The sequence below is a fragment of the Myotis myotis genome, unplaced genomic scaffold (genome assembly GCF_014108235.1).
Source record: "Myotis myotis isolate mMyoMyo1 unplaced genomic scaffold, mMyoMyo1.p scaffold_m19_p_18, whole genome shotgun sequence".
NCBI lineage: Eukaryota > Metazoa > Chordata > Mammalia > Chiroptera > Vespertilionidae > Myotis > Myotis myotis.
This window is the reverse complement of record NW_023416322.1, coordinates 41,497,894-41,525,017: the sequence shown is the minus strand read 5'-3', so window position 1 is coordinate 41,525,017 and position 27,124 is coordinate 41,497,894. Positions and strand designations below refer to the sequence as shown.

The 27,124-nt window shown below is 51.4% G+C and overlaps 1 protein-coding gene across 5 annotated transcripts in view; it reads left to right on the top strand.

Moving 5' to 3' along the window:
• SNX7 (sorting nexin 7) overlaps positions 1–26,207 on the top strand; it is a 37,118-nt gene extending 10,911 nt beyond the window's left edge. Inside the window, exons 3-9 of one of the 5 annotated variants that reach the window (XR_004973258.1) lie at positions 1,579–1,689; positions 2,229–2,393; positions 2,853–3,051; positions 4,848–5,047; positions 6,938–7,024; positions 10,503–10,673; positions 17,852–17,985. Coding sequence is in view for 2 of the 5 variants with exons in the window: in XM_036343137.1 (XP_036199030.1) it covers positions 1,579–1,689; positions 2,229–2,393; positions 2,853–3,051; positions 4,848–5,047; positions 6,938–7,024; positions 17,852–18,004; positions 25,816–25,893 (993 nt within the window). In the remaining 3 variants the exon portion in view is untranslated. Of the gene's footprint in view, positions 1–1,578; positions 1,690–2,228; positions 2,394–2,852; positions 3,052–4,847; positions 5,048–6,937; positions 7,025–8,303; positions 8,400–10,502; positions 10,681–14,190; positions 14,562–17,851; positions 18,005–25,815 lie in introns of those variants that run through there. The other 4 variants (XR_004973260.1, XR_004973259.1, XM_036343137.1 and 1 more) reach the window with 4 other exon arrangements.
• The last annotated feature ends 917 nt before the right edge of the window (positions 26,208–27,124 follow it).

The following is a 27,124-nucleotide window of genomic DNA, read 5'->3' as shown; positions in this document are numbered from 1 at the left end:
TAACTGCGCAGGTTCTGCGTGTCCTCATTTTCACTAGTAGTTAGGCCAATTTTCCCCTCTAGTAATTGCTAATGAACCTGTGCATATGTGCTGGCTACACAGCTGTTCAATACATAGGTACAGATATGGACATATTTTAAAAGATGTTTTCAGTTTATTTATTTTTTTTAGAGAGAGAGGGGAAGGGAGAAGGGTAGAGAGATAGAAACATCGGTGAGAGAGAATCATTGATCAGCTGCCCCCCACTGGAGATCAAGCCCGCAACCTGGGCTTGTTCCCTGACCGGGATTCGAACCCATGACCTCCTGGTTCATAGGTTGATGCTCAGCCACTGAGCCACACCAGCCTGGCTTCAGTAAATATATTTTCATGAGTGACTCTACACTATGTTTTGTGTGCATATGTATGTTCATGTGTATATATTTGCATATATATGTCCACATACCAACTCATATACATTGTTAAACTGTCTCTCCTAGATTTAGTTTTCCTATTTTTAGCATTCCTACAACCTGTACCTTTTTGCATAACAGTTAAGATTTTAGTGTTCTGTGAGCATTTAGTTCTTTAGATTTCTGCATCTCACTTACCTCTACCTTTTTCACTAAAAAGGGAATGTTTTACTGAGCTACATTGGGAGATATTCTAAACATGCATTTTAAAAGAATAAATCTTGGAAAGTGTAGCTTAGGGGAGCCTTATTTTACAGCAATTAAGGTTGCTTAGCTCGAGCTGCTGAATTCTACAATTGTGTTTATCTGTGGGGGTGAGTGTGAGATATGCATGCCATGTGTTATTCCATTCTTACTCCAGAAAATCTCAAGCTTCGTATGACTGTGTGTGATTTTTAATATGCAAAATTCAGCTACATAAGATGCTGGTGGGAGTGGCTGTGTTCCTGAGAGGTGCACATGCTTTAGATGGTCTACTTTTGTATTTGGCTCAGGATTCGGCAGTAGAAGCGAGGTTGCTATTATACCCATGTTGGCGTAGCTTTTTGGTTTGTTGAGAAGAGATATTTTAAGATATTTGCTTAATTTTTAGGAGTTCAGCATATGACTCAAAATAGAATCCCTTGAGAACGACGGGAACATTGTCTTTCCACATCAAATCTCCTTTAATAACATGTTTAAAACAGTGGGTAAAACCACTCTGTCAAATGCTAGAATGCTCGCATACCAAACGCACATTTTAGCCAAGCAGTTGGTTCGAGCACATTCCAGCAAAACGTTTTTTTTCGGTTGTGTTCCGTTCTCTCCCAAACGGCACTGACAGGACTTGCCTCCCGTCCCGAATCCCGATCTCCTGAGAAGAGACGCGTGTTTAAGCCTCAGTGCGGGACGCACTCGCCCGCGGGTGGCCGCGCCTGTGGGAGGCAGAGGGGCCTCGCACACAGACTCCCCGTGTGGGTCTGGAACCCGGGCGTGGGGTTTGCTTTCCTGCTGGCCATGCGGGGAGCTGGCTCCCTCCCCTGCCCCGTGCACTGAGGCTGTGCAGTGAGGCCCGCTGAGCCCGGGTGTCCGGACCGGCCGCGGCGTGGCCGGCCCCGCATTGCTTGTCTGCTGCTTCCTCCTGCAGACGTCACGCGGGGAGTTCGACTCCAGCGAATTCGAAGTCAGGAGGCGGTACCAGGACTTCCTGTGGCTCAAGGGAAAGCTCGAGGAGGCCCACCCCACTCTCATCATCCCGGTAGGTAGACCCCATCTTCCGTAGAACGGCTGCCACCTTGTCCTGTGAACTGTGAACATGCCCGCCACCAGGTTCCAGGCCTTTCTGTTCGTGTAATTCATTCACCTTGGAAACATTCGTTTTAAACGTTTCCACCTAACTACAGATTTGCTTTTGCTTTTTTAATATTTTTGTATTGATCTCAGGGAGGGAGAGGGAGAGAGAGAAAGAGAAACATCAGTGATGAGAGAGAATCATGGACCGGCTGCCTCCTGCACACCCCACACCGGGGATCGAGGCCCCACCCGGGCCTGTGCCCGGACCGGGAATTGAACTGTGATCAACGCTCAGCCACTGAGCCACGCCGGCCGGGCCAGGCTTGCTTGTTTGCCTGTTTCATGTTTTGTCGTGTTTGGACTTAGCATTGCGCATCTTTAAAGTATCTTTGTGAGATGGTGGCATGTTCCAACAGCCTGTAAATGGGCACGGGTGGCATTTCCCTCCCCCTCTGCCGCCTGGGGCAGGTGCCGCGCTCACCGGCGTGTTTGTTTTTGCCGCAGCCGCTGCCGGAGAAGTTCGTGGTGAAGGGCATGGTGGAGCGCTTCAACGACGACTTCATCGAGACGCGCAGGAGGGCCCTGAATAAGTTTTTGAACCGAATTGCCGACCATCCAACCTTGACGTTCAGCGAAGACTTCAAAGTCTTCCTTACCGCCCAGGCTGGGGTAACGCCTTGGATTTATACTCGCGTAACGCTTTCCTGTCTGTGTGACAGAAGGCTGTCCCTCCCCTTGTTGCCTAATTCATAAGCCAGGCAGCAGGGCCCTGGAATTAAGAAGGATTTGAAAAAGTATATATTTTTATTGATTTCAGAGGGGAAGGGAGAAGGAGAAAGAGAAGCATCAATGATGAGAGAGAATCATTGATCAGTTGCCTCCTGCATGTCCCACACTGGGGGGTCGAGCCTGAAACCCGGGCCTGTGCCCTTAACCAGAATCGAACCTGGCACCCTTCAGTCCGTAGGTGAGTGCTCTATCCACTGAGCCACACCACCCAGGGCTTAAGGGCTTTTAAACGCTGGAGGGATAGCCTTCAGGTGCAGCTCCGGGCCAGGTCTCCTTCCAAACGCTACAGACACCCGACGCCTTCCTGCACCTTGCAGACCCCTCTCCCTCCGTTTGCAGGAGCTGTCGTCGCACAAGAAGCAGGGGCCGGGGCTGCTGAGCAAGGTGGGCCAGACGGTCCGCGCCGTCGCCCTGTCCATGAGGGGCGTGAGGAGCCGCCCCGAGGAGTTCACGGAAATGAACGACTTCATCGAGACGTTCAGCCAGAAAATAAATTTGATCGATAAGATATCCCAGAGGATTTACAAGGAGGAGCGCGGTACGTAGCAGCACCGGCCTGTGCTTTTCCCGCTGTTCGTTCCTGCCGGTCCTCCCAGTCGCTGGCTGGGAGGCGGCGTGGAGGTGGCGCCTCTCTTGGGCCCTTTCCCCGCACTCGCGTCTCCCTGCCCGCAGGCCCGTCTCCTGCCTGCAGCCCCGTCTCCCCGTCTCCCTGCCCGCAGCCCCATCTCCCTGCCCACAGCCCCCTCTCCCTGCCCGCAGCCCCATCTCCCTGCCCACAGCCCCGTCTCCCTGCCCGCAGCCCCATCTCCCTGCCCGCAGCCCCATCTCCCTGCCTGTGGCCCCATCTCCCTGCCCGCAGCCCCCTCTCCTGCCCGCAGCCCCATCTCCCTGCCCACAGCCCCGTCTCCCTGCCCGCAGCCCCGTCTCCCTGCCCGCGGCCCCATCTCCCCATCTCCTGCCTGCAGCACCGCCGCACCCAGGGTCCGAGTCACGGGCGCTGTAAATTCCTGCTCTCCTGGCGCCCGCGCCCACCCTCGGGATTTTTCTTGGTCCCGGGTGTGATGAACACGGTCAGAGTAACTGTGCAAACAGAAGTCCCACCAGACAGGCAATTATTTTCAACATTTTTAATATTTTTCAGTTTACTTCATCGTACCAAGTTTTGAAATTATAATAGTTTATTTTAGAGCAATATGACATTACACCTAACCCTAATGAGTAGAAGATGATGAAATAGAGAATTTGGTTTTACTTACACGGCTACCAGACCCAAAAAAAGGCACCAATGCTCACTGCTTCTACACTCCCTCCCATGAAACGCTGTCACGGAGAGTGGATAGTCCGAACGCAGAAATGTGAAAGTCCTCAGATTTTAAAATGAAATCCAGACTTTTGAATCAATGGCTCATCAAGCATTGAAGAGCCCTTTTGTTACTCATTTATTGTTTCATTGATGTGAAAATATTTATTGAACACGCCGTGTATCGGGCTTTGAGATTTAAAAAAAAAAAAAAGTAAAACTTGACCCTAAGGAGCAGGTGGCCTAGGAGCGTGCCAGCTCCGCAGGCGGGCACAGGCGTGGGGTGACAGGTGTAACGTCATGACAGGCGTGGGCAGAGGTGCACAGTCGTGGCTGAGGACAGAGCATCTAAGAACCCTTTGGGGCGGAATCAGAAGTGGTTTATTTACTCTGCGATTTAAAGGATTCACAGGAGTCTGTCTGTTGGATGATAGAAACGGCAGAGGACCAGGCAGAGGGGTCTGTGCAGGGTGTGAGCGAGGAGGGACATGAGATAGTCATACATGAGCCGCTCTTTCGGCTTCAGCTGAAATATCTTTGGGAGAGAATCACAAGATTTGGATCCACAGAGGCGAGATGAAGTCTAGTCATGCAAGGGCCTCCTGATTCAGTGCTTACATGCTGTGGCGGAAATGGGGAGAGGGGCCCTGGGGAGGACAGGGTAGAGATGCAGGTGGTAATGGGAGTCAGGTAGGTAAGTGGGTGGTTGGGTGGGTGGGTGGAGAACTAGATGATGGATAGTGAAGACTGATAGATAGTAAAGATGAAGATGCGGGAAGTGGTGGTTGGCTGAGTGTTCAGGTGTGAGTCTAGGATGCGGCCAGACTCCTGCTCAGATCCCTGGGAACACTTACCCTGAAGTGGGCCATGCGGGCAGGAGAAGGGAGAAGACGGCGCGTTTGGTCTCCGGTCAGGTTGCTGGAGACGCGGGTGCAGGTGTCTGGTAGCGGACGTAGTCACGTCCCAGCCAGGACGCCTGTCAGCAGGAATTTTCGAACTTTCTTGAACTGAAGGACTTATTATTATTTTTTTAGAATACTTTGATGAAATGAAAGAATACGGCCCCATTCATGCCCTGTGGTCGGAGTCGGAAGAGGACCTGGCGGACATGCTGGGCGGCGTGGCCAGCTGCCTGGACCGGTGCTGCCAGGCCACCGAGCGGCGTCTGTGCGGCCTGTCCGAGGCCCTGCTCCCCGTCGTGCACGAATACGTGCTCTACAGCGAGATGCTCATGGTGAGGCCCCTGCGTGACACTCCGGCCCTGACCCGAGTGTGAGCTGCAGAAAGGCGCTGCTGTTCTGCCTTTGCGCGTCTTCCCATCCCAGCAGGACCCTGCGCGTGGACGGATGGTGTTGCTCGCCCGCCCATGCAGTGCTGGGCGGAAGGAGACATTAACAAAAGAGGGGACGCCCGGCCGGTGTGGCTCAGTGGTTGAGCGTCGACCTAGGAACCAGGAGGTCAGGGTTTGATTCCCTGTCAAGGGCACATGCCTGAGTTGTGGGCTCCATCCCCAGTAGGGGGCGTGCAGGAGGCGGCTGGTACATGATTCTCTCTCATTGTGGATGTTCCTATCTCTTCCTTCCTCTCTGAAATCAATAATATATATATATATATATATATATGTATATACGTATGTATATATGTATATATGTATGTATATATGTATATATGTATATATGTATGTATATATGTATATATGTATATATGTATGTATATATGTATATATGTGTGTATATATATATATATATATTTTTTTTTTTTTAAAAAAAAAGGAGCGAAGGGGTTCCTGGCATTAATGGCAATGACACAGGGAAGTAAATGTAAAAGAATCCGTGGCCAGTGGTTGAACTTGGTATTGATTTCTCTAGACAAGGGGGACTCTTCATCTCTCCTGCATGTTGTCAGGGCGGTTTGACCGGCACAGAACCAGACTGAGTGGTGTCGGGTGCTTTTGCTCCAGCGCCTCTCAGTTCTCACCCGGACACGGACAGCCACCTCCTCCCTCCCCGTGTAAGGTGTTTGTTTCCGGGCCCTTCCCTGCCCCGAGCACACCGCGAGACCCGGTTCTCCTCAAGCCCCCTCTCCTGTATGTCCTTTAACTCTCTCTGGTGGAGGCAGTGTTTTCTTTAACCTGTGGAGGCCACTTGTGTTCGTTATTATAATTTCATTATTGTTTGATTAATGCTGTGGCAACCAGTGCCCAGGCGGCGGGGCTCAGTGGTTGAACATTGACCTATGAACCAGGAGGCCACAGTTCGATTCCCGGTCAGGGCACAGGCCCAGGTTGCGGGCTTGATCCCCAGAAGGGGGCGTGCAGGAGGCAGGCGATCCATGATTCTCTCTCATCACGGATGTTTCTCTCCCTCTCCTTTCCTCTCTGATATTAAAAAAAATAATAAAAAATACTGTGACAAGCAGGGAAAGATGAGTGCAAGTAACAGGGGCCCTTGTGCCCCCGAGCCTAGGGAGTCGCCCAGGGAAAGGCCTGGCCAAAGGCCAGCAAACACTGGACAAGCTTCCAACGACTTCTGCACGCAGGTGCCCCACACGGGTGTGTGCAGCTTAACGCCGAAAACGGGGAACCCCGGTGATTCAGGAAAACGAGGTGGGAGGAGAGGCCGTGCTTTCCCTGCAGAGCTGGGCTCATTGCTTCAGATTTACCCCGTGAAGCTAAAATAAAACCCTGAGATGTGAGCACACACTGCGGGTCCCGCCGTCCCCGACTGATAGCCATTCCTTGGGAGTCGGGTCAGGGCAGCCAGGGAGGGCGGGTGTCTTCCGGGGAGTGGCCCGCGTGGCCTCCAGCTGCCGCGAGGTTACACCCTCCCGATGAGTGCTCCCGACCTTCTGTTTGCTTTGTTCCTGGCTCTTTCTGGATCGCTGTGCGAGCCCAGGGTACTCCTCCCACAGCGGCTCCTCAAGTACTTCCACCAGCAAGAGAGGCCCTGGGAGGCCGGAGGGTTTATAAACGCCTTTTCCTAATGCCTGCTGTCGGCTTAGCTCTTAGAGATGGAAAACCATTTGTAAAGTCGTTCTGTCCCCAACCGAGTGGTGGCTGCTGTTACCCCGAAACGTCTGTGTGGTGCACGCACAGCTGACGCGGTCCTTGTGTTTTCCCGCAAAGGGCGTCATGAGGAGGAGAGACCACATCCAGGCAGAGCTGGAATCCAAGGCGGAAGCTTTGACCTACAAAAAGGCGGACACGGACCTGGTGAGCATTCACGTTTCTCGATACGATGGTGTCGACTTATTGCTTATCTGAGACTTTTCCTGGCCACGTAGAGCTCCCTTACAGCTTGCTTTGAAGCGTTCAGCCAAAGGCACCAAAATTTCTCCCAAAATGTCTATACCTTCTGTTGAGTTCTCTAGGAAGGAGACTTTGTTAATGTCTTTTTTCACTCCAAGGACGTAGGTGAGTGTTGAGGACATGAATGACAGGTGAGTGGGGGTGTCCCTGAAACCCCCATTAATCCATAGGATGATGACCCCCATCCAGCCTGCGTTAATGTGTCTCTCATTTTAATCCTTTTCCTATAAAAGATATGATGTCCTTCCTGCTGCTCTTTACGCATCTTCCTCTCTGTCTCTCTCCTTGTCTGACCTGAGCACCTTCAGGGCAGGGAACTTTTATTTGTTCCCTGACGTGTTCTCAGCCCCGGCATCGCGCTGGGTACGCGGCTCACGCAGTGAGCATTTCGTGGGTGAATGGATGAAAACTGCGGGGACCATGTTGGAGTCTGGAAACCAGGAGCCCCCATGGGGCAGAACCCCGAGACCTCACTAGGGAGGGCGATGAACTCCCCTCAGCGTCCTGGGCCAGGGTTTCTTTCTGGGCTGAGTGTGTGTTTCAAAGTCGAGTTCATTCTCCCGAACAGGGTGTGGGTGGGACGGGGTGGGCTGCTGTGGGCAGAAGAGGAGAGAGAACCACAGAAAAGCAGAGGCACTAAGCCAGGATGAACCCTTCCCATTCAGTAAGGTGTGTGTGTGTGTGTGTGTGTGTGTGTGTGTGTGTGTGTTTAACTTTTTATTTTATTTAAAGAGTCAAGTAGAAGGAACAAGAAGGGGGGATGCACATGTACTGAAATAGTATTCTTATCCTTTACACTGTAGAATTCTTTTATTTGTTAAATAATTTTTAAAGATACTGAAATTGGCGGTGAGGTAAAATGTTGCCGTTGACCAAATCCTAGAAAAAGCACCTTACAGTTTCAGGAGCAGAGGACGACGCTAAAAGCCAAGCGTCTGTTCAGGATGGCTCCTGCTCAGGTTGTGCGTGGGAACACGGACAGGAAGTCGCTGGGATTATCCCGTCGCAAAAGTCACAGAAGAACGGGCTGCCCACACATGGCTCAGCTTTCCACGCTCACCTAAAAAGGGCACTTTTCATTTGACTTGCAAATATTTTGTCTTTTTTCTATAAAAGTTTCCTTGATGTCTCATTATAACCTAATGATCCATCTGTATTTCTGATCCATTTGTGCGTTTGCCAGGTCCAGGATGAAGTTTTTGTTGGTTTTTTAACCTAGCGAGCTGCTGTGTTGAACGCGTGGAGAAATTTGAAACGTTAATTATCTGCATGATATTCTGTAAGATGCATTTAATCAACTAAGATTTGAAGCAGAGACATGGCGAGTACTTGGTTGTTGCCATCAGAACGGGCCTTCCTGGAGTGTGCAGGGAGCGGTGGAGGGTTTGTGGGTGGCGGCATTTGCGTAGACCTCACTGCAGCAGCCCGACGTGTTAGGATGGCATTGTCGGGAGAGACCTTCAGAAGGAAGCTGACACGATCGGTCCCAGAACAACGGAAAGGAAGTTGCTTAGAAAGATGCAGGATAGGATCACCATGGAAACGCACCCTTGTGAGGTCCTTGGAAGGAGCCATCCTTTGCAGTCGCCATGGCGACCCTGGCAGAGAACTGAATAGAGCCATCCAGCCCGGGTGCTCACCATGGCAACTCAAGCAGGGCCGCTTTAGAGCCCACCCCGGGGCCGTCTCTATGGAGACCTGCCGGGGCTGCCTTCAGAGGCTCCATCCCCGTCCCCTGAGGGAGGGACGCCCTGTGCAAGCCCAGCTCAGCGGCTCAGCATGAAGCATGAGGAGGTCGCTGACGGAGCTCTCCCAAGATGGGCGGAGACCAGGGAGTCATAATTATTGGGTGGAAATAGAACCCCGCTGGACACCCCCGAGGTCACGTTGGGCGTGTCAGGTGGACGGGGAGGGACCCACCTGGAGATACACGTGTGGGAGTGGCTAGAAGATAGGCAGCATTTAGAGCGATGAGATTTGTCGAGGTCACTCAGGGGTGAGACTAGAGGCCCCGTGGCTGAACCTCAGCACTGGCCAGCGTGAAGAGCCAGGCCAGGGGTGTGTGGTGCGAAGGAAGGGGATTGTCGCTTCGGCTGCCGGGAGGGAACGGGACTGATAAGGTGAACTGAACGTGGAGGGTCATTCGACTTCTCTACCCCACTTCTCCGCGTGGGAGGCCTTTATGCAAACAGCAGGGCGACCTGGGACACGCGCCGGCCGTCACGTGTTGCCAGAGGAGCTGAGAGTTGTGTGATGGGCTCCACGAAGAAGGTGCTCACTCTTCCGGTGGAGACAGTGGAGACCAGGGGCCGCGATGGCCCCGAGGGGGGAGGCGCGGGGGTGCGGGCGCTGTGGTCTCTGCCTTCGGTGAGGAGTCCTCCCAGGCAGAGCTGCTTGAAAACACTTACTCACTCGCCGCCTCCCCGGAGGAGAGCAGGGGCCTCGGGTGCTAATGCTGCTGCCTCTGTGGTGTCCTCATTCTTATTTCTGAATGGGCGCTTTATCGTGCTCACTCAAGGCAGCATTCAGATAGGAATGAACTCGAATACGCTTGACATTTAGCAACATGTGCGCGGAATCCGCGAGTCGGGCCTGGAAGCGCCGCCGTCGCGGTGGCGGGGTGTTTATGTGAGCAGAAAATAAACTCGCGCTGTCCTCAGACCATCGCAGCCTGGATTTGCATGCAGCAGCGCTCAGTAGCTACACACAGACCCCGGGTTTATTCAAGCCGGTCCTGCTCCGGGTGACGTGCGAGTTGTGAGCCAGTATTTTGCTCTTATCTTCAAATAATGGCTGTTCGTCTTCTGATGTTCTCGACAGCACCCTGCACAGAGCAGCACTGCCTGCTTGCTGCGCCTTAAAGAAATGATAATATTGACATAGCGTGCGTGTGCATGTGCGCGTGTGTGCATGTGCGCGTGTGTGCATGTGCGCGTGTGCTGGGGGGGGGGGCGGAGCAGAGGTTGCCTCTACCTGTTCTCAGATATTTTTTTCTTGCCTTTCTCTCCTGACCTTATTGCGAATGTCTTTCTTCCAATAGGCCTCATTTCCCAATATCCGTCTCTCTCTGCCGCTCTTCTGTCTGTCCGCATCTGCGTGTGTGAGAGACGCTGGTACACACGCGCCCGTGTGCACACACTCGCCCGCAGGGAGGGCGGTGGCGGACATGGCCCCGGGGGAGGAGAAGGCCCTTCTTGTTGGCGTCTTTGTATCGGCGCGTCCCAAAGCATCGGCGCTGCCCCGTCTCGCTGGCCGAGTCGCCCGGAGCGAACCTGTGGGCGCCCCTTACGCCCCAGGGGCAGGGGCAGCCGATGGACAGGCAGGAGCCCCAGGTGAAGGACTCCACATGCTCTCAAGGTTATGCCCACATCTTTCCCTGGAGAGACGTGACCCAGAAATGTGTGTTCAGTTAGGAGCCTTTTGGAACCTGCAGATACGAGCTTGTCTGTCGTGAACACAACATGGAATTGACTCACGCCAACTGTGACCCAGAAAATCCACCAGGAGGCATCTGCGGGCGAGAAAAGGCTGTGCCGCCTCCAAACCGTCCGCCGTGAGCTGTGCGCGGGGGCGTGGGGGCGTGTACGGGTCCAGGTTTGCGGGGAGGACCCGTCGGCGTGGAGTGCCGCGAATGGGGCCTGCGTGCTGCGGGGCGAGTGTGGGGAGCAGGACAGGGAGACTCCAGCGGAACGAGGTCGCCTGTGGTTCCCAAAGACACACTGTAAGCTCGGTGTCTGTCTCCGGCAACACTTCCCACTGTCCTACCTGCTGCGGGGGAAGTAACAGGATGAGTAAAGAGGGTGGTTGAGCACTCGTCAGCGTGGCTCAGGGGCTGAGCGTGGACCTAGGAACCAGGGGGTCAGGGTTCGATCCCCGGTCAGGGCACAGGCCCTGGTTGCAGGCTCGATCCCCAGGGTGGGGCGTGCAGGAGGCAGCCGGTCAGTGATTCTCTCTCATCATTGATGTTTCTCTCTCTCTCTCTCTCTCCCCCTCTCCCTTCCTCTCTGAAATCAGTAGAAATATATTTAAAAAGAATCCCTGTCATCTCTTCTCAGGATGGAAGAGCTCCTCTGTACGGTGTGCTGCAGGTGGGTGGTGTGGTTTGGGGAGTCCTGCCCTCTATAGATAGAATTTTTGAACAGCTGTCCCCTATAGGAACTCAAAAATAGGTCCAAGTTCTTTATTTTCTCTTTTAATTTAGGCTTTTTGTTCATAAGAAATGTGTCCTGAGGGTCTGTTTCACATCCCTCCCCCCCCCCCCTCTCTCTCTCTCTCTCTCTCTCTCTCCACCCCAGCCCTGCCTCAGTAAATACTTGATGAGGCTCAGAGCAGTAGTAACACTGGGAGTCCGAGGCCTGGGGCGGGGCTTGGATGCTGTTACTTACTGTGCAACTTTAATCAGACATTAATTACTCTTTATCCACGAACGTGCAGAACTAATAATGCTGGCTTTGAAGAAAAATGTTTGAAGATGAATTAATGTGTATAAAGGTAGAGCTTGTGTCAGTAAGAGTTTTGATAAGAGGAAAAAAGTACAGAAGAATAACATACTAGAGACTATATAATGGCATCATAAAACTTATTATTTAAGCCAGGGGTGGGAGCCCTTTTCCTGCCAAGGGCCATTTGGATATTTATCACATCATTTGCGGGCCACACACAATGGTCAGCTTAAAAGCCAGCCTGCTCTAGGTGGCCAGACGCTGAATTAACTCACCCCTGATGCCGTGGCAGGGCCAGGCCCAATGATTTCCGGGGCCCTACCTGATCCGCGGGCCCGGCGTTCCCCACCCCTGATTTAAGGTATGAATCGTCTCAGTGGTGCTTCTAAAGTCAGCAGTTCTGCTCCACAAAGACCAGAGCAGGCGTCCCCGGGTGGGTGCCCCACCCCAGTGTCAGTGCCCTTGGATTACAGCTCTGGGCCTTGGAGAGGAAGGTTTTTCTGGGGGTTGGTTCCCAAGTTAGACAACCTGGGTTCCACGAAGAAGTTACAAAAAAAGGCACTTCAACCTCAGTAAACCTTACGTTTTCTTGTTAATAAAATGGGGAAAATAATAATTACCCAACAGCTGTATTGTGAGGATTTTAATGAGATAATATGTGAGATATTGGATTAAGTACAAAATAAAATAAAAATAATTTACGACAAAATCGTATAGCCTGAGAAGCTCTGTGAAATAAATCAGCTCAGATTTTGGCTTCAAAATGATTTTTAACCTCAGTGTGACCTTATGATAATACAGTGTGTTTCTCAGCTTAGATGATGCTCTTTAGGGACAAATAGAGGAAATTATTATCTATAAGAGGTGAAAAAACCTAGAATTTTCTAAGCAGATACATTATTCTTTTTTAAAACATACATTTTTGTTGATTTTAGAGAGAGAGGAAGAGAGAGCGAGAGAGAAAGAGACAAAAATTGATGAGAGAGAAACATCGATCAGCTGCCTCCTGCACGCCCTCTGCTGGGAATCGAGCCCCAACCAGGGCATGTGCCCTGACCGGGGACCCTTTCAGGGCCCAGGCCGACACTCCACGGACCGAGCCACACGGGCCGGGCACATTATTCTTTAATCAAGGGTTTATATCAAGAGGCCTCCTAGAAGCACCCAGAGACGCCTCCTCTTCAGTCTAATGTATGGGGGGGGGGGGGGGGAACTCTGTTGTGCAGAGGACTCAAAGGAAAGCATTTCCTAAAATGGGGCCGTTTAACAGCCGCTCCCTGTCACCTCCAGTGTCACAGGGAGTCACGCTGACCCTTCCTGAGGGATGCTGAAGGTGCCGGGGTCCTGGCTTGGCAGGTGACGTGTCCGCGACACTTGTGGTATTTTAGGACTCACTTGTCATTCTTAAAAAGTGTGCGTGCTTTTACTGCACACGCTCCGTTTCGATAACAGAGTGGACCGGGGGCGGCCGGGAGAGAGGCTCCTGCGTTGAAGACAAGTGTGCATTGTGCCGTCGACGAAGAAGGGGCCGCTCAGCAATCGCACGGCTGCCTCACCGCGGCGTTGTCTCACCAAGCGTCTCATTTCCCCACGCGCCTCTCCCCTCGCGCAAATCAGAAAATAACAGCACTTTCTCGCCGAGAGCTCTCGGCTCCCCCTGCAATTTAATTACTGCCTGTGAAGGAGGGGAGCTGTCAGCTCTTGAGTTTGCTATTGTCTCCTGATGGAGGGCCCCTCGAAATCTTTTTATTTAGGCGTGCTATTTTCAAGAACGTTTCGAAAGGATCAGTTCCGGCTTTCCTGGTTATGAAGAGAGATTTTTAGCATTTGAATAAATAGGATGGTTGATTTTATTCCATAAAAGGAAATAACAGAGAAGCCGTTTCACAAAGAAAACAAGGCTCCCCCCCCCCCCGCCCCCAGTAAGAATAGCTGTTATGATCAAATTGTATTGTTCTGCTCAAAAACGTCGGTGATATGTGCCTTTAGGGGTAGGGGCAGGCCCATTTTAAGTTTCTGTGATCTTTATTTACTAGAGGCCTGGTGCATGAAATTCGTGCACTCAGAGGGGGTCCCTCAGCCCGGCCTACACCCTCTCGCAGTCCAGGAGCCCAGAGGGAGTGGGCCTGAGCCATCAGTCGGACATCCTTAGCGCTGCCATGGAAGCAGGAGAGGCTCCTGCCACTGCCGCTTCGTTCGCCAACCATGAGCCCGGCTTCTGGCTGAGTGGTGCTCACTGACCACCAGGGGACGGCTCCTGCATTGAGCATCTGCCCCCCTGGTGGTCAGTGCGCATCATAGTGACCAGTCGTTCCACAGTTTGGTGGATTTGCATATTAGTCTTTTATTATATAGGATTATTATTATTTATTGATAAGAGAGAGAGACAGACAGACAGACATCGACTTGTTCCACTTACTGATACGTTCGTTGATTTAGTCTTATATATGCCCTGACAGGGGATTGAACCCATAACCTTGACATATCGAGATGTCGTCGCTCTAACCAACTGAGCTACTGGGCCAGGGCCTAAGTTTCTGTAATATTTAAAAGTAAAGAGAATAAACCTTGGAAAGGCAATAGGGAAACGAGCCTCGATTTATTACTAATATTTTATTTTTCCAAAAGCATTCATTCCTTCCACAAATACTATTATTTATCAAGTTCCCACTGAGCATGCGCACCAGGACATGGGGTGGGAAGATGGACACGCAGGCCCAGAGGACAGCGTCCATCAGCAGGAGGCAAGTCCGTGAAGTAACTGCTGGTTCCGTGAGTGACAGGGAAGGACCAGTGGGCGGGGACAGACGACAGCAACACGGACCGGTTTGTACGGAAATGCTGTTCTCAGAAGGGTGATCTGAGGAGCTGGTGTTTGGGCTGAAATGAAAAGAGAACGAGCCAGAAGATTCAAAACAGACTAGTTTTTCGGAAACCTCACCAAGTATTGGTCCTCTTTGAGATCTCCTAAGAAACTTTAAAAATGCTTTTTCCAAAAAGGTCTGCATCTTGTGATCAATTTGTTCCTAAGTATCTTGTGTTTTTGTTTGTTTGTGTCATAAATTAGAAAATGAATGCAAACACCTTAAGTACTTACAAAGGCCGCGCTTACGAAAATACATCCATGTTCCAAACTGAGCTGCCCCTCAGGCGTGGCCCCGTCCTGGGGAGACCCCTGTGTGCGTGTCCCACCAGGTGGAGGGCGGGCTCACCTCCTGCGCGAGGAGAGGTCGGGCCCTAAGTGGCTGCCGGGTGTCCTTGGTGGGTTTCTGCATCTGCTACTGTAATTGTATGATTTCCTCCACGTGCACGTCGTGTGGGCATCCGCACTGAGATGTTTTTCTTTGGAACCGACCCCGGGCCCCTGGGGTCAAGCGGACAGGGTCCTCGCAGCATTTGGCCGGCTCCGTTTTTCGGACTTTCACGTCCATGTTCCCGAATGAGAATACAGCTGCCCCGCCCCTTCCTGAAGCTTCTGCAGTCGTTCCATGCGCTTCTGTTAAAACCCAAACCCCCACTTCAGGGCCTGGCGGCGGCCCGCTCCCCTGTCACCTTCCGCCGTCCCCGCACTCACGGGCTGGAACCGCCCGGAAGGACCCCCTGTCCTTCCTCACACGCGCCCGCTCGCGACGCACGGCACCTTTCCCTTGTCCAGCTCCACGTTCTCTCCCCTTCTAGGCGTGAGTCCTGGAGGGCCAGCCCACTGCTGTGCCCGCGCCTTAGCCCTCGCTCAGGCTAGAGGGCTGCCGAGAGGGTGGGAGAGGCCGGGATGAGCCGAACCCTCCCTCCGAGTTGGGCATGGCGCCCCCATCGCCCCATGCAGGTGGGCCGGTTCCCTCCCCCCTCCTGTCCCTGCTCACCCTCCGCACCCCACACCTCCCTGGGACTCGGGAACCCTCCCGCAGCGCAGCTGGGCCCTGCTCCCCACCTTCCCGGGCTCCCCACTCCCTGCAGGCTCGCGCCCTGCCCAAAGCCAGTTCCCCCTCTCGCGGTCCATCTGCCCCTCCATGTGTTTCCTGGGAACCCCTTTCCTGTTCCCTCTGCTGGGACAGACCGCTTTCTGCATTGCACGGCCGCCTCGGGGCGTTGTTATTTATTCTCACCGACTGCATCCCCCTCCAGGGAGAGCGGTCCGCTGGCGCAGTCAGCGGGGAGGGGACACGGCAGCCCTGGGCCTGGGCCTGGCTGCTCTGCCGCCAAGGCTGTGTGATCGCTCGCACTCCTTCCTCCCGGTCCCGGGTGGAAGGACGACTCGCGTGCCAAGCTTGCAGCGTTGGATGCAGATGCAGTGGAATCGTGCACGGGAAGTGTGTGGCCTCCTCGGTGGTCATCACCGTGGCGCGGGCACTGGTACTAGTGAGGGCTCGAGGTTGGAGTGGGATCCCGTGTCCTGTGCCCACGCTCTTAGTATTATGGCTGTCATTGAGCTGGGTGGCTAATGTCTGGCTGTATGTGACGGAGGCTAAGAATTACCCTCTAGCCTTGCTGTGAAATAGCAGTCTCCCCACCCCCAGCTTACAAGCGTTTATTACTTATTCCAGTTTTACAGCATTTGACGAGGTGCGGGAGGGGGGAGTGAGCGAGGAAGGCTTGCTGCTGCGTCTATGTTCCCACCAACAGAGGGCCAAGTAGCTGCCAGTTTGTGGAAAGAATTAGTCAAGCTTGCGTCCTCTCCCGCCCTCCCCGTGCTGTCTTCCAGCAGAGAACCGAGCTGAAGTCCTACAGGAGAGCTCCTCACACCCGTGTGGCTGGAGGGGCCTCCTGGGCCTGCCGGGCTTCTCAGTCCTACACCCCCACTTTAGTCAACTTTTATTATTTGTTTTTATTTTTTAAATACATATATATTTTTGGAGAGGGTGAGAGAAACAGAAACATCAATGATAAGAGAGAATCATTGATTGGCTGCCTCCTACACAACCCCGACTGGGGATTGAGCCCACAACCCAGGCATGTGCCCTGATCGGGAATTGAACCAGGACCTCCTGGTTCATAGGTTGTCACTCAGCCATTGCGCCACGCCGGCCGGGCCTGTTAACTTTTGTCGATGGTCCACGTTCAGTGAGTTCCTGTGGCCAAGGATTTGGTGCGATTAAAGTCAGCTAAAGGAAAGGGCATCTGACAATGGTATACTTTTCCAAATTTTGGGGAAAGGTACAGTCCAGGTCATTCTTAGTTTGGGTTAGGTGGTGTGTGCTTATTATAAACTAGAGGCCTGGTGCACAAAATTCGTGCACCGATAGGGTTCCTAGCTGCTGCCGGCTGCCAGCTGCCAGCCAGGGCCTCCCTTCCCCCAGCTGCCTGCTGCTGCTGCCAGCCAGGGCCTCCCTTCCCCTGGCTGCCTGCTGCTGCCGCCGGCCGGGGCCTCCCTTCCCGCAGTTGGCTGGCCGGCCCCACCCCCTGGTCAAACTCCCGGTCGAACTCCTGGTCAAGCAGACAATTTGCATATTAGGCTTTTATGATATAGGATTAGAGTTTCCGAGGATTGGAATCATGGGAGCTGACTGGGTGACGGGGACGCCTCTGGCCTGGAGGTTGGACTACATCCTGTCTGGAGGTTGTAACGCCAGTTAACTGAGCGTTTCCCCACAATGACGGGACACAGAGGCTGGGGGTGGGGGAGGGATGTGGGGGGGGGGGCGCAGCGAACAAAACCCTCCTGTAGCATAAACCCCAGCAGTACACACAGCAGAGGTGATGGAGTGTCTGTGCAGAATTTGGAGACAAGTTGTAGTTCCATTCCCTTTGTTTGGTGAATAGTGGGGCTGAGGCCCAGGGTTGGAGAGTTAGCGGGGGTCCTGTGCTCAGTGGGCTCAGACCTGGGACCCCCACTCAGCACCTCTGACCAAACCCAGTGTTCTCCTGATATGAACGAGGTTGCACACAGTAAATGCCGGTGACTTTGCAAAAAAAATGAAAAAGAAGAATTATTCTTCAGCTGTTTTGGTATCTATGTATATAAAAAGCTCATATGCAAAGTGTCCCCTCAGGAGTTCGACTGGGAGACCAGGAGTTGGATCGCTCGCTATGACATGCGCTGACCACCAGGGGGTGGGGCGGAATGAAGGAAGGTCCCGGCCAGCAGTGGCAGCCAGGGAAGGAAGGCCCCGGCTGGCAGCTGGGGAAGGAAGGCCCCAATCGGCCCTGATCTCCTGCCAGGCCGAGCGACCCTACCCGTGCACATATTTTGTGTACTGGGCCTCTAGTTTTGATATACTGTAATGTGCAGCCTAGACTCCTTGCTCAGTGGCTGGAATCCGTAGATCCACTTCTCTCTCTGTGTCCTGTTCAGCTCACGGAAGAGATCGGGAAGCTGGAAGACAAGGTGGAGTGTGCCAACACCGCACTGAGAGCAGACTGGGAGCGATGGAAGCAGAACATGCGGAACGACATCAAGTCCGCGTTTGCGGACACGGCCGAGCGGAACATCCACTACTATGAGCAGGTGATTATGACCCGGGATAGCGCCTCCTGTAAAAGGGCGTCTTCTCCTTTACTGCCCCCCTGGCCTGTGTTGGGAGAGTGGTAAGGAAGCAGGTGGCCCGTTCAAGAGCCTCTTGGTGGCTCATGCCCATAAACTTGCCGGTTAATGGGGTGATGCCACACCCGCCCACTGAGACACGTGTGTGGATGACCACAAGGAGGATGTGTTTTCTGTCTTCTTCCGCACAAGCTCCCAGGCGCTCACGCCGCTGAGCGCAAGATGAGGGGACACGCCACCGTTTCCTCTGGTGTCTTTCTTTTCGGTCTCTTGATCCGGAAGGATTCGAAGTCCTTGCGAGCACTTGATAATGCTTCCTCATCATCTCCTTTCTTATTCCCTCTTTCTCTCCCTTTCTTTTTTAAAAAAATATTTTAATTGATTTCAGAGAGGAAGAGAAAGATATAGAAACGTCAGTGATGAGAGGGAATCATTGATCAGCCACCTCCTGCACGCCCCTCACTGGGGATGGAGCTCACATCCAGGGCATGTGCCCTGACCAGGAATCGAACCTTGACCTCCTGGTTCATAGGTCGACGCTCAACCCCCGAGCCATGCTGGCCAGACTCTCCCTTTCTTATGTAATAAAGGGTTTGCAAAGTGAGGAAAGAAAAAACAATTTTCTTAGATACAGTTCAATTAGCATCACATACCATATTGCCATTTTGCAAGTTTTGTCCATCACAGCATTTGCTATCAGATGTTATGTTTTTAACACTTACCTCCAAGTAAATTATAGTTCTTTTTTTAATTTTTAATATGTTTTTATTGATTTTTTTTTATTTTAGAGAGAAAAGAAGGGAGAGAGAGAAAGAGAGAAACATTGATCGGCTGCCTCCTGCAGCCCGAAATCTGGGCATGTGCCCTGGCCGGGAATCGAACTGGCAACGTTTTGGTGCTTGGTACCATTGCCAACCATCTGAACCACACCAGCCGCAGTGTGAATTATAATTGGACTAGAGGCCCAGTGCACAAGATTCATGCACTGGTAGAGGGGGGTCCCTCAACACAGCCTGTGCCCTCTTGTAGTCCGGGACCCTTCGGGGGATGTCTGACTGCCGGCTTAGGCCCTCTCCAGGACCTTTTGCTCCTTACCGCCCGCCTGCTTGCTGCTCTTTACTGCTTGTCTCGATGCTCCTTAGTGCTGCCGTGGAGGCGGGAGAGGCTCCTGCCACCGCCGCTGCGTTCGCCAGCCATGAGCCTGGCTTCTAGCTAAGCGGCAGTCCCCCTGTGGGAGTGCACTGACCACCAGGGGGCAGCTCCTGCATTGAGCGTCTGCGCCTGGTGGTCAGCGCACATCATAGCGACTGGTCGTTCGCTGTTTGGTCGATTTGCATGTTAGGCTTTTATTATATTGGATGTGTGAACTTTATTATAACTTCAGGAAACCCCACAATTACTTGTTCTGTTGTTTTTTTCCTGAGTAACTTCTAAGTGGTTGGCAGGTCGTCCCAGCGCAATGGGGAGGGTGGAGCCCTTCAGTCCAGGCTCCCTAATTTGCACACAGACTGTGTTGTGGGCCTGGACCGCCACCCACCGTTTGCTGTTGTCCGTTAACTTCAGAATCTCTCAGACACACAGGGAAGTGGAATGCTCCAGAATCGTCCCATTCCCTTTGTAAGTTTAATCACATTCTTATGGAAATACTTCTTTTTTCATCAACATTTGCACAAGGCCCCAGCGGGGTTTGTTTCTAGTGTGATGGATGAAATACGGAACGAACACTTGCCTCTGGACTTACTTTTATGAAGACAAATGGTCACAGCTGGTTTATAACTTAAAATTTAAATACCAAAGTGATCGAGGAAAATCAGATTATGAATATAAGGCAGAGGTCTGTACCAGAAGCCAATTATTGTCATGGTGAATGTGTGTGGATGTGCGAATTTACCCAGAGGCAGTTGACAGCAAATATAAAACAGGAATTTTATAAAATGAGGCCATTCCCACTTTGTCCTGTAGGATCGATAAGTAGGAATACATTTATGGAGTCTTTTTTTTTTTTAATGAGAAGAACAAAACAATGGAACCCCAAATCCAGTTGAACGTGAGTGAATCGTTTCAAAGTCTACTGGTACCCAGATAACTGCGGACAGTGATTCCTGTCACAGTAGGAAGGGACGCACAACCCACAATCATGCTGGACCAAGTACATGGCTGTTTTCTAGTTGTTCCCCAGCAGTAGCTGTTTGTGTCATTGATGCTGATGATAGAGATGCTGATGATAGAGACGATGATGATAGAGACGATGATAGAGATGTTGATGATAGAGATGATAGAGATGTTGATGATAGAGACGATGATGATAGAGATGATAGAGATGTTGATGATAGAGATGATAGAGATGTTGATGATAGAGACGATGATAGAGATGATAGAGATGTTGATGATAGAGATGATGATAGAGATGTTGATGATAGAGACGATGATGATAGAGATGATAGAGATGATGATAGAGATGATGATAGAGATGCTGATGATGATAGAGATGCTGATGATGATAGAGATGCTGATGATGATGGAGATGCTGATGATAGAGATGACGATGATAGAGATGATGATGGTGATAATGATGGTGATGATGATGGCAAAGAGATTTGGAAGAAAGTGATCCTTACTATGTCGTACGAATTGAAAGGATAGATGCTTTGAAAGCTTAATTTTTATGTCATAACCATGAAAAGAGTACGTCTTGTTAACTTTTTTTGCCAAGTGCAGCAGTTTGTTGTTAGCTGGACATAATACTCAGAGTAACAGAATGTGTTCCTTCGCACAGTTTATTTTAGAATTACTAGTTAATGGGTGGAGGTCCTTGTTCTGTCGCCTTATCTTTCTGGTTATAAAATTAATACCAGGGCACTCAGAACAAACAAGAACAGCAACAACAGAGCTCAGTCCTCTGACAAGGAGGGAGGAAATGAAGAGAGCCCATGGCCTTGTCGCCTCGAGTGGCACTTTAAGCACCATTATCGGAAAACGATTTGCTGTGTCCAATCAGACTATTGTTCAGTGTCTGCAGGGCCCTTTCTGAGCGTGTCGGCATAAAGACATGTGGCCGCGCCTGTCCAGGGTGGCTCGGTTGGTTGGGCATCGTCCCATGCACCAAGAGGTCGCTGGTTCAATTCCCAGTGGGGGCACTTGGCTGGGTGGCGGGCTCGATCCCCAGTAAGGGGCGTGCAGCAGGCAGCCGATCCATGTTTCTCTCTCAGCGATCTCTCTCTCTCTCTCTCTCTAAAAATCAATAAAAACATATTAAAAAAGAACAACATGAGGTTGCATGGCCAGGTCAGAGGTCACGTCATTCCAGACGCTGTCAGTCTTCTATGTCATTGCCTCATGTAAAATCACTCATTTAAGGATCTAATCTGTCAAGTAGAGGTGTTGGTACTCCTCCTGTCACCCCCTCCCATCCACACAGTCCTCATAGCATCTGAGGAAAATAAAATTAGAAAACATGTGCGATGCTGTCACACAAAGCACCTCACCACCTCGCCTGCGCCTCGAGAATCGTCCAGGAACCCAGAAGTAAGTGTGGTCTTCCTCTCCATGTTCTCGGCTTCGGGTGCCCAGACACAGGGACCTTGATGTTTGGAATGTAATTCCATACGGAACTGGGCGCGCCTCGCGTGACTGGCTTGCTGTTAGTAAAGATGATGATGATACGATACCGCAAATGTGCGCGTGGAAAAGATACGCCTTCGAATGTGGCTCCTGGATTAATTCTTCCTCTGAGACTTGCCATGCAGGAGAGGCCCAGCTTTCCCGGGTGTGAAAGTGAGAAGCGGAACCTCTCTCTTCAGCAGACCTTGAGTGAGAGCTTAGACTCAGGACAAAGCGGTGAAACAATGGACCACAAGGTGGCGTTTCCAGCTGATGAGCCCTGTGCCTTCACTCCTGCAGTTAAGGCTTGACAGGTGCACAGTTATTACTGGTATATTCTTGAGAGAGACATAAGAAATTTTTAGAAAACATGCAGATTTCGTCATTCTGAAGTTGTTGGTATTTCTAACATCGGAAGTGGGCAGATGACTCTCAGGAGCTGAATGTAGGCTTTCCCCCAAATGGAATCTATGGAAATCTTGAGCTGCTGCAAAACAGCAGGACTGCTTTCCTCTAGTGACATGGCCTCCAGTGTCTCTCTAGATGGCTGACTTCTCAAAACTTTACAGCAGGCGGCTCTCAAAGCTTCCGTGACGGGTTTGAGTCTCAGGGTTCGGTGGTAAAGAGCAGTTACTAAAAGGTCGCACAGCTCGTCGCCCTCATCTTAGGCCTGCTCTACGACTTTGATAACGTCATTGATTTTGCAACCATATTGGCTCCAGGTAGAGATGTTTACATGTTTGAGCTTCAGTATTTCCTCAAACATCAGTGATGTTGTCTGCGGCCAAGGCCATTGGGACACTCAGTGGACCCGCAGCCACGGCTCCCACCAGTAGGTTAGTAGAGAGATGCACTTACACCGTGCTCTCTGAATACGCTTTCAGATCAGGGGGGAGACAGGAGGCATCACAATTGCTGCCTTAATATGGGAATTCCTGATTTTAAAAGAAAAACATGCTAAGGTTTGGCTGTTACCACATTTTTTAAATTAATGGTTATTTTACTTGGTTGCCATAGGTAGTATTGATGTGTTTATGTGATCATTTGGATGAAACTAACTTTTCTTTTTTCAAGTTTTCTGTTGCAATTGCAGTTGACATTCGGGATTATGTTTTATTAGTTTCAGGTGAACAGCATGGTGGTTAGACAGTCACGTGCTTTTCAAAGTGGTACCCCCGGTATTTCCAGTTCCCACCTGGCACCGTACAGAAATATGACAGTGTGATTGCCCATATTCCCTATGCTGTGCTTTGTATCTCTAAGGCGATTCTGAAATGGCCACTGTGTACTTCTAACCCCCTTCACCTTTTTCACTCAGCCCCCGAACCCCGTCTCCTCTGACAACCATCAATCTGTCCTCCGGATCTATCAGTCTGTTTGGATGAAACTAAATTTTCTGTTAGGTTGTAGCATCTATAGCATCTATATAATAAAAGCCTAAGTGACCCTGGTGGTTAGTGCGCTCACAGGGGGAGCCTCCGGCTGCTCAGCCAGAAGCCGGGCTCACGGCTGGCGAGTGCAGCGGTGGTGGCGAGAGCCTCTCCCACTACCACAGCAGCACTAAGGAGCAGTGAGCCAAGCGGTAAGGATTGAGCAGGCGGGAAAGTAAAGAGCAAGAGATCCCGGATCCCCTGGGGATCGGGCCTAAGCCGGCAGGTGGACATCCTGAGGGGTCCCTGACTGCGAGAGGGCACAGGCCGGGCTGAGGGACCCCTCCCCACCCCAGTGCATAATTTCGTGCACCGGGCCTCTAGTTACCTATAAAAATACTAAACTTTATGTTGGCGTTATTCCATGGTGGCTAAGAGCATGGGCTGTGGGCAGGTGCAACGGTGACCTTGAGCTGGAAGCCCTTGAAGACTTATACTTGAGGTTCTTCATCTCTAAAGCACTAAAAATAACAGGGCCCTCATCACAGATCTGCCTGCATGCTAGGCTGTGTGTGTGTGTGTGTGTGTGTGTGTGTGTGTCGAATAGAATGAAGACAGATGAAAGAAAAGGCCTAGAAGCAACATTGACCATTCTGGGTAAGTCACTAAAATAAATGATTTTGAAGCTTTCTTACTCAGAAATATTTTTCTGGCGTCTCAACCAGCTTATCCTTTAAGTCACAACTTCTTTCCCTTGAGCCTGAAATTGCCAACATAGAACGTAAGTCTCCAAGCTGCTCGACAGACACATGAAATGCATGTCACCCTTACTCCGTGCCCAGCACAAAGGGAGGTTTTAGTAAACGCCGACCCCTGGAGGAAGAGCAGCCACTGGCACTGCATCTCCATGCTGTATGAATCTTTGGACATCCTTTGCGATGATGATCATCCTACAAATATCGAAGATGGTGGGGAGGGGCAGTGTTGCCCCTGATGTGTCTCCACACCTCATCCTGCCCCACAGAGCCAGGCAGACTCGACCATTCGTGGGGTCGTCATCAGTCCTGGGACACCCGCCCTTTTAGTTCTCGGGTGACACTTGATGGGCACACATAGTCCGCGCCCTTCTCCTGGGCTTGTGAAAACGGCCCAAAGAAGGACCAAGGTTCGCCTGCAGTCCCACTGGGTCCGAACGGCCTCATGCCCCACTGGCTCAGAAACTATTCATCCTTAAATGCAGAAGCTTCCGTGGGAGCTCTGTTGTGCCTGTGGGAGCCCCATTCGTGTCCTCATTTGTTCTTTAGGAAACTTGGCCCCCTCCCTGTGGGGTCACCACCCATGTGCCTCTTCTAAAGGCGCCAGCATCGCTGCCTCGTGGAAATGGCAAGAGATTCACTTTCGCTGGACAGTACAGGTCACAATTCCCTTAACTGTCAGATACACGGCGTGATTTCCTCAAAGCATTGAAGCCAACGAAATAGAACGCATGGGGGACCATGACACATGATTCAACTAGAAGTGGGATTCCTGTGCTGATTCTCCAGTGAGGATAAAGCTAGAACGAGCCGACGGGTTCCATGAACGTTCAGGCCAACGGAGATACCGGGCACTTTCAGGTGTTGCTCTGAGTTTTTAGGTTTTTAGCTCACGTCACAAGTTGTAATGATTTCAGAGTCAAAAAAATCAGTCCCTTGATGGTGTATTTATTTTCTTCCACCACTGAAAAAAGGCTGCTCTGCTGTCTTCTCGCTCACACCGTTTGCATGAGAAATGCTGTCATCCTTGTCTTCTGTATATAGCACACAAGCTGTTAAGATTATCCCGTGGATGCAGTTCGCACGGGTACCGGGGGCTAGGCCATGGGGAGGATCGGCCCCAGGCAAGGTCACAACCCCGTTTATGTCTGTGCGTCTTCTTCAGTCTCCTGATCCCTTTCTTGCTTCCCGAGCCCAGCAATGGCCAGCTCGCCCCAGCGGGGCCCACAGACCCTCATCGCATCATCGCTAACTTTCTGAGCACTTGCTTTGTGCGGGGTGATCTGCCTAGAGGTTTGTGCAGGTCATGGAACTGCCACTTCACAGCTGCTTTCGTGGTGAGTGAGCACTGTCAGTGACCTGGGTTTCAGCTGAAGAAACTCGGATCTAGACCATCAGCCTGTGCGAACCCACCTGCTGCTGTGGGACTCAGACCCGATGGAGGCATGGTTGCGTCTCCATCCTCTGCCTGGACGTCTCACACCTGCCCTCTCACAGACAAACGCTCCATCTTTCCCTGGATCACTTAGTGGGGTACCAGTGGGCCATTTCAGCAAACTAATCCTGGCTCATCTTTTAACCTTGTATAGGCTTTCCTTGTACTGAGCAGTCGTTTCCCTCATTAAGAATTAAAGTATAGCTCTACCCGGTTTGGCTCAGTGGATAGAGTGTCAGCCCGTGGACTGAAGGGTCCTGGGTTTGATTCCAGTCAAGGGCATGCGCCCCGGTTGCAGGCTCGATCATTGTCCCTGATTGGGGTTCGTGCAGGAGGCAACCAATAGATGTCTCTCTCACATTGATGTTTCTTGCTCTCTCTGTCTCTCCCTCCTTCCACTCTCTCTCAAATTCAATGGGAAAATATCCTCTGGTGAGATTAATAAAATGTTTTTTTGAAAAGAATTAAAATGTGTAGAACAGGACAAGGGCCTGGCAAGCTGGTGGGAGAGTGGAGTGGGGCGGATGGCTGTGGGCCGGTGATACCGGGCCGCCCATCCTTGAACACTGACCGTGAGCCACTGCTCATCTCCTCGTGTGTGTTTTCGTTCCTCAGTGCCTTGCTACCTGGGAATCCTTCCTCACAGCACAGTCCGACCTCTATGCCAAAGAACCCCCTGAAGATAAACCTTAGTCCCACGGAAGGCCGGCTTCTGTGTGACCTTGGAGAGACAGCATCGGTTGGCCAAAGTGATGCCCTTGGGATGGGTCGTATCCTTTCTAAAGTGGATGGAAATGTCCCACAGGGTCTGGGAAACCAACGGGGGAGCTCGGGAGTTGCAGATCGCTGGTATAAATTGGGATGTACGTGTATAGCTTAGTTTTCATTATGTTCGTAAATTTGTATGCCCACAATGAGATATAGAACATCTTAAGTATTTGTCCGTGGAACGTGTCATTCTAAATATATTGTAAAGACTCAATTTTAATAAAAAGTTTGATATGAAAGGACTGGCTGTGGTGTGTTCTTTTTCTACAGAACCTGAAGCAGATTCTAATATGAATTCAGCGGATAGTAACAGTCACGTTTATTTCATCCCAGCTTCCTCTGAAATGCTACTCACTTCAATTAAGAACTTGAAATAATTATAAAAAACTAGAGGCCTGGTGCACAAAAATTCGTGCACTCGGGGGTGGGGGATCAGCCTGGCCTGTGCCCTCTCGCAGCCTGGGACTCCTCAGGGGATGTCCACTTGCCAGCTTAGGCCCACTATGGCAGGCCAGGAGCCCTCGGGGGATGTCTGACTGCCGGCTTAAACATGAATGATAACTGGCATCCTTAGCGCTCCACAGCCAACCTTCTGTGACCCCTCTCCCCGCTCATCTCTATCTAGCTCTCTGCTGTACCACCTGGAGCTTCTGGTGTGGGTTTCTTGAGCTGGTTGTCACGTGTGCTGGGATGGTTATTGTTAGTAACGTGAAATATGATTCCTGGATCCTTCATCATCAAAACAACAACAAAATAGCATAACATATTTGACTTTTACTTAAAAGAAAGACCTACCCTATGGTTTACACGTACCTTTCATTGAACACGGGCCTGCTTTCCATACCTGCTCCCGGAACACTGGGTTCCTTCTGTTCAGCATCTATTCCCCAGGCCCAGCACGAAAGGAACCAGGAAACGTCTCCTGATGCCCCGCGTTCCCAACACCAGATGGAGAGTGACAGCCCTGCCGCAGAGAAGATGGAAAACTGCCTGGAGACAGATCCTTGGCAGCCCAGCTCTGACATCGAGCTGACAGATGTCAAGATAACGCTCCTGCGTGTTTGATCGTGGCTTTGGTAAACTCTCAGAGTAGTTAGAGGTAGCATGGAATTCTGCGTGCACTGTGAGAAGCAACAACATGAAGCATTTGGAGCAT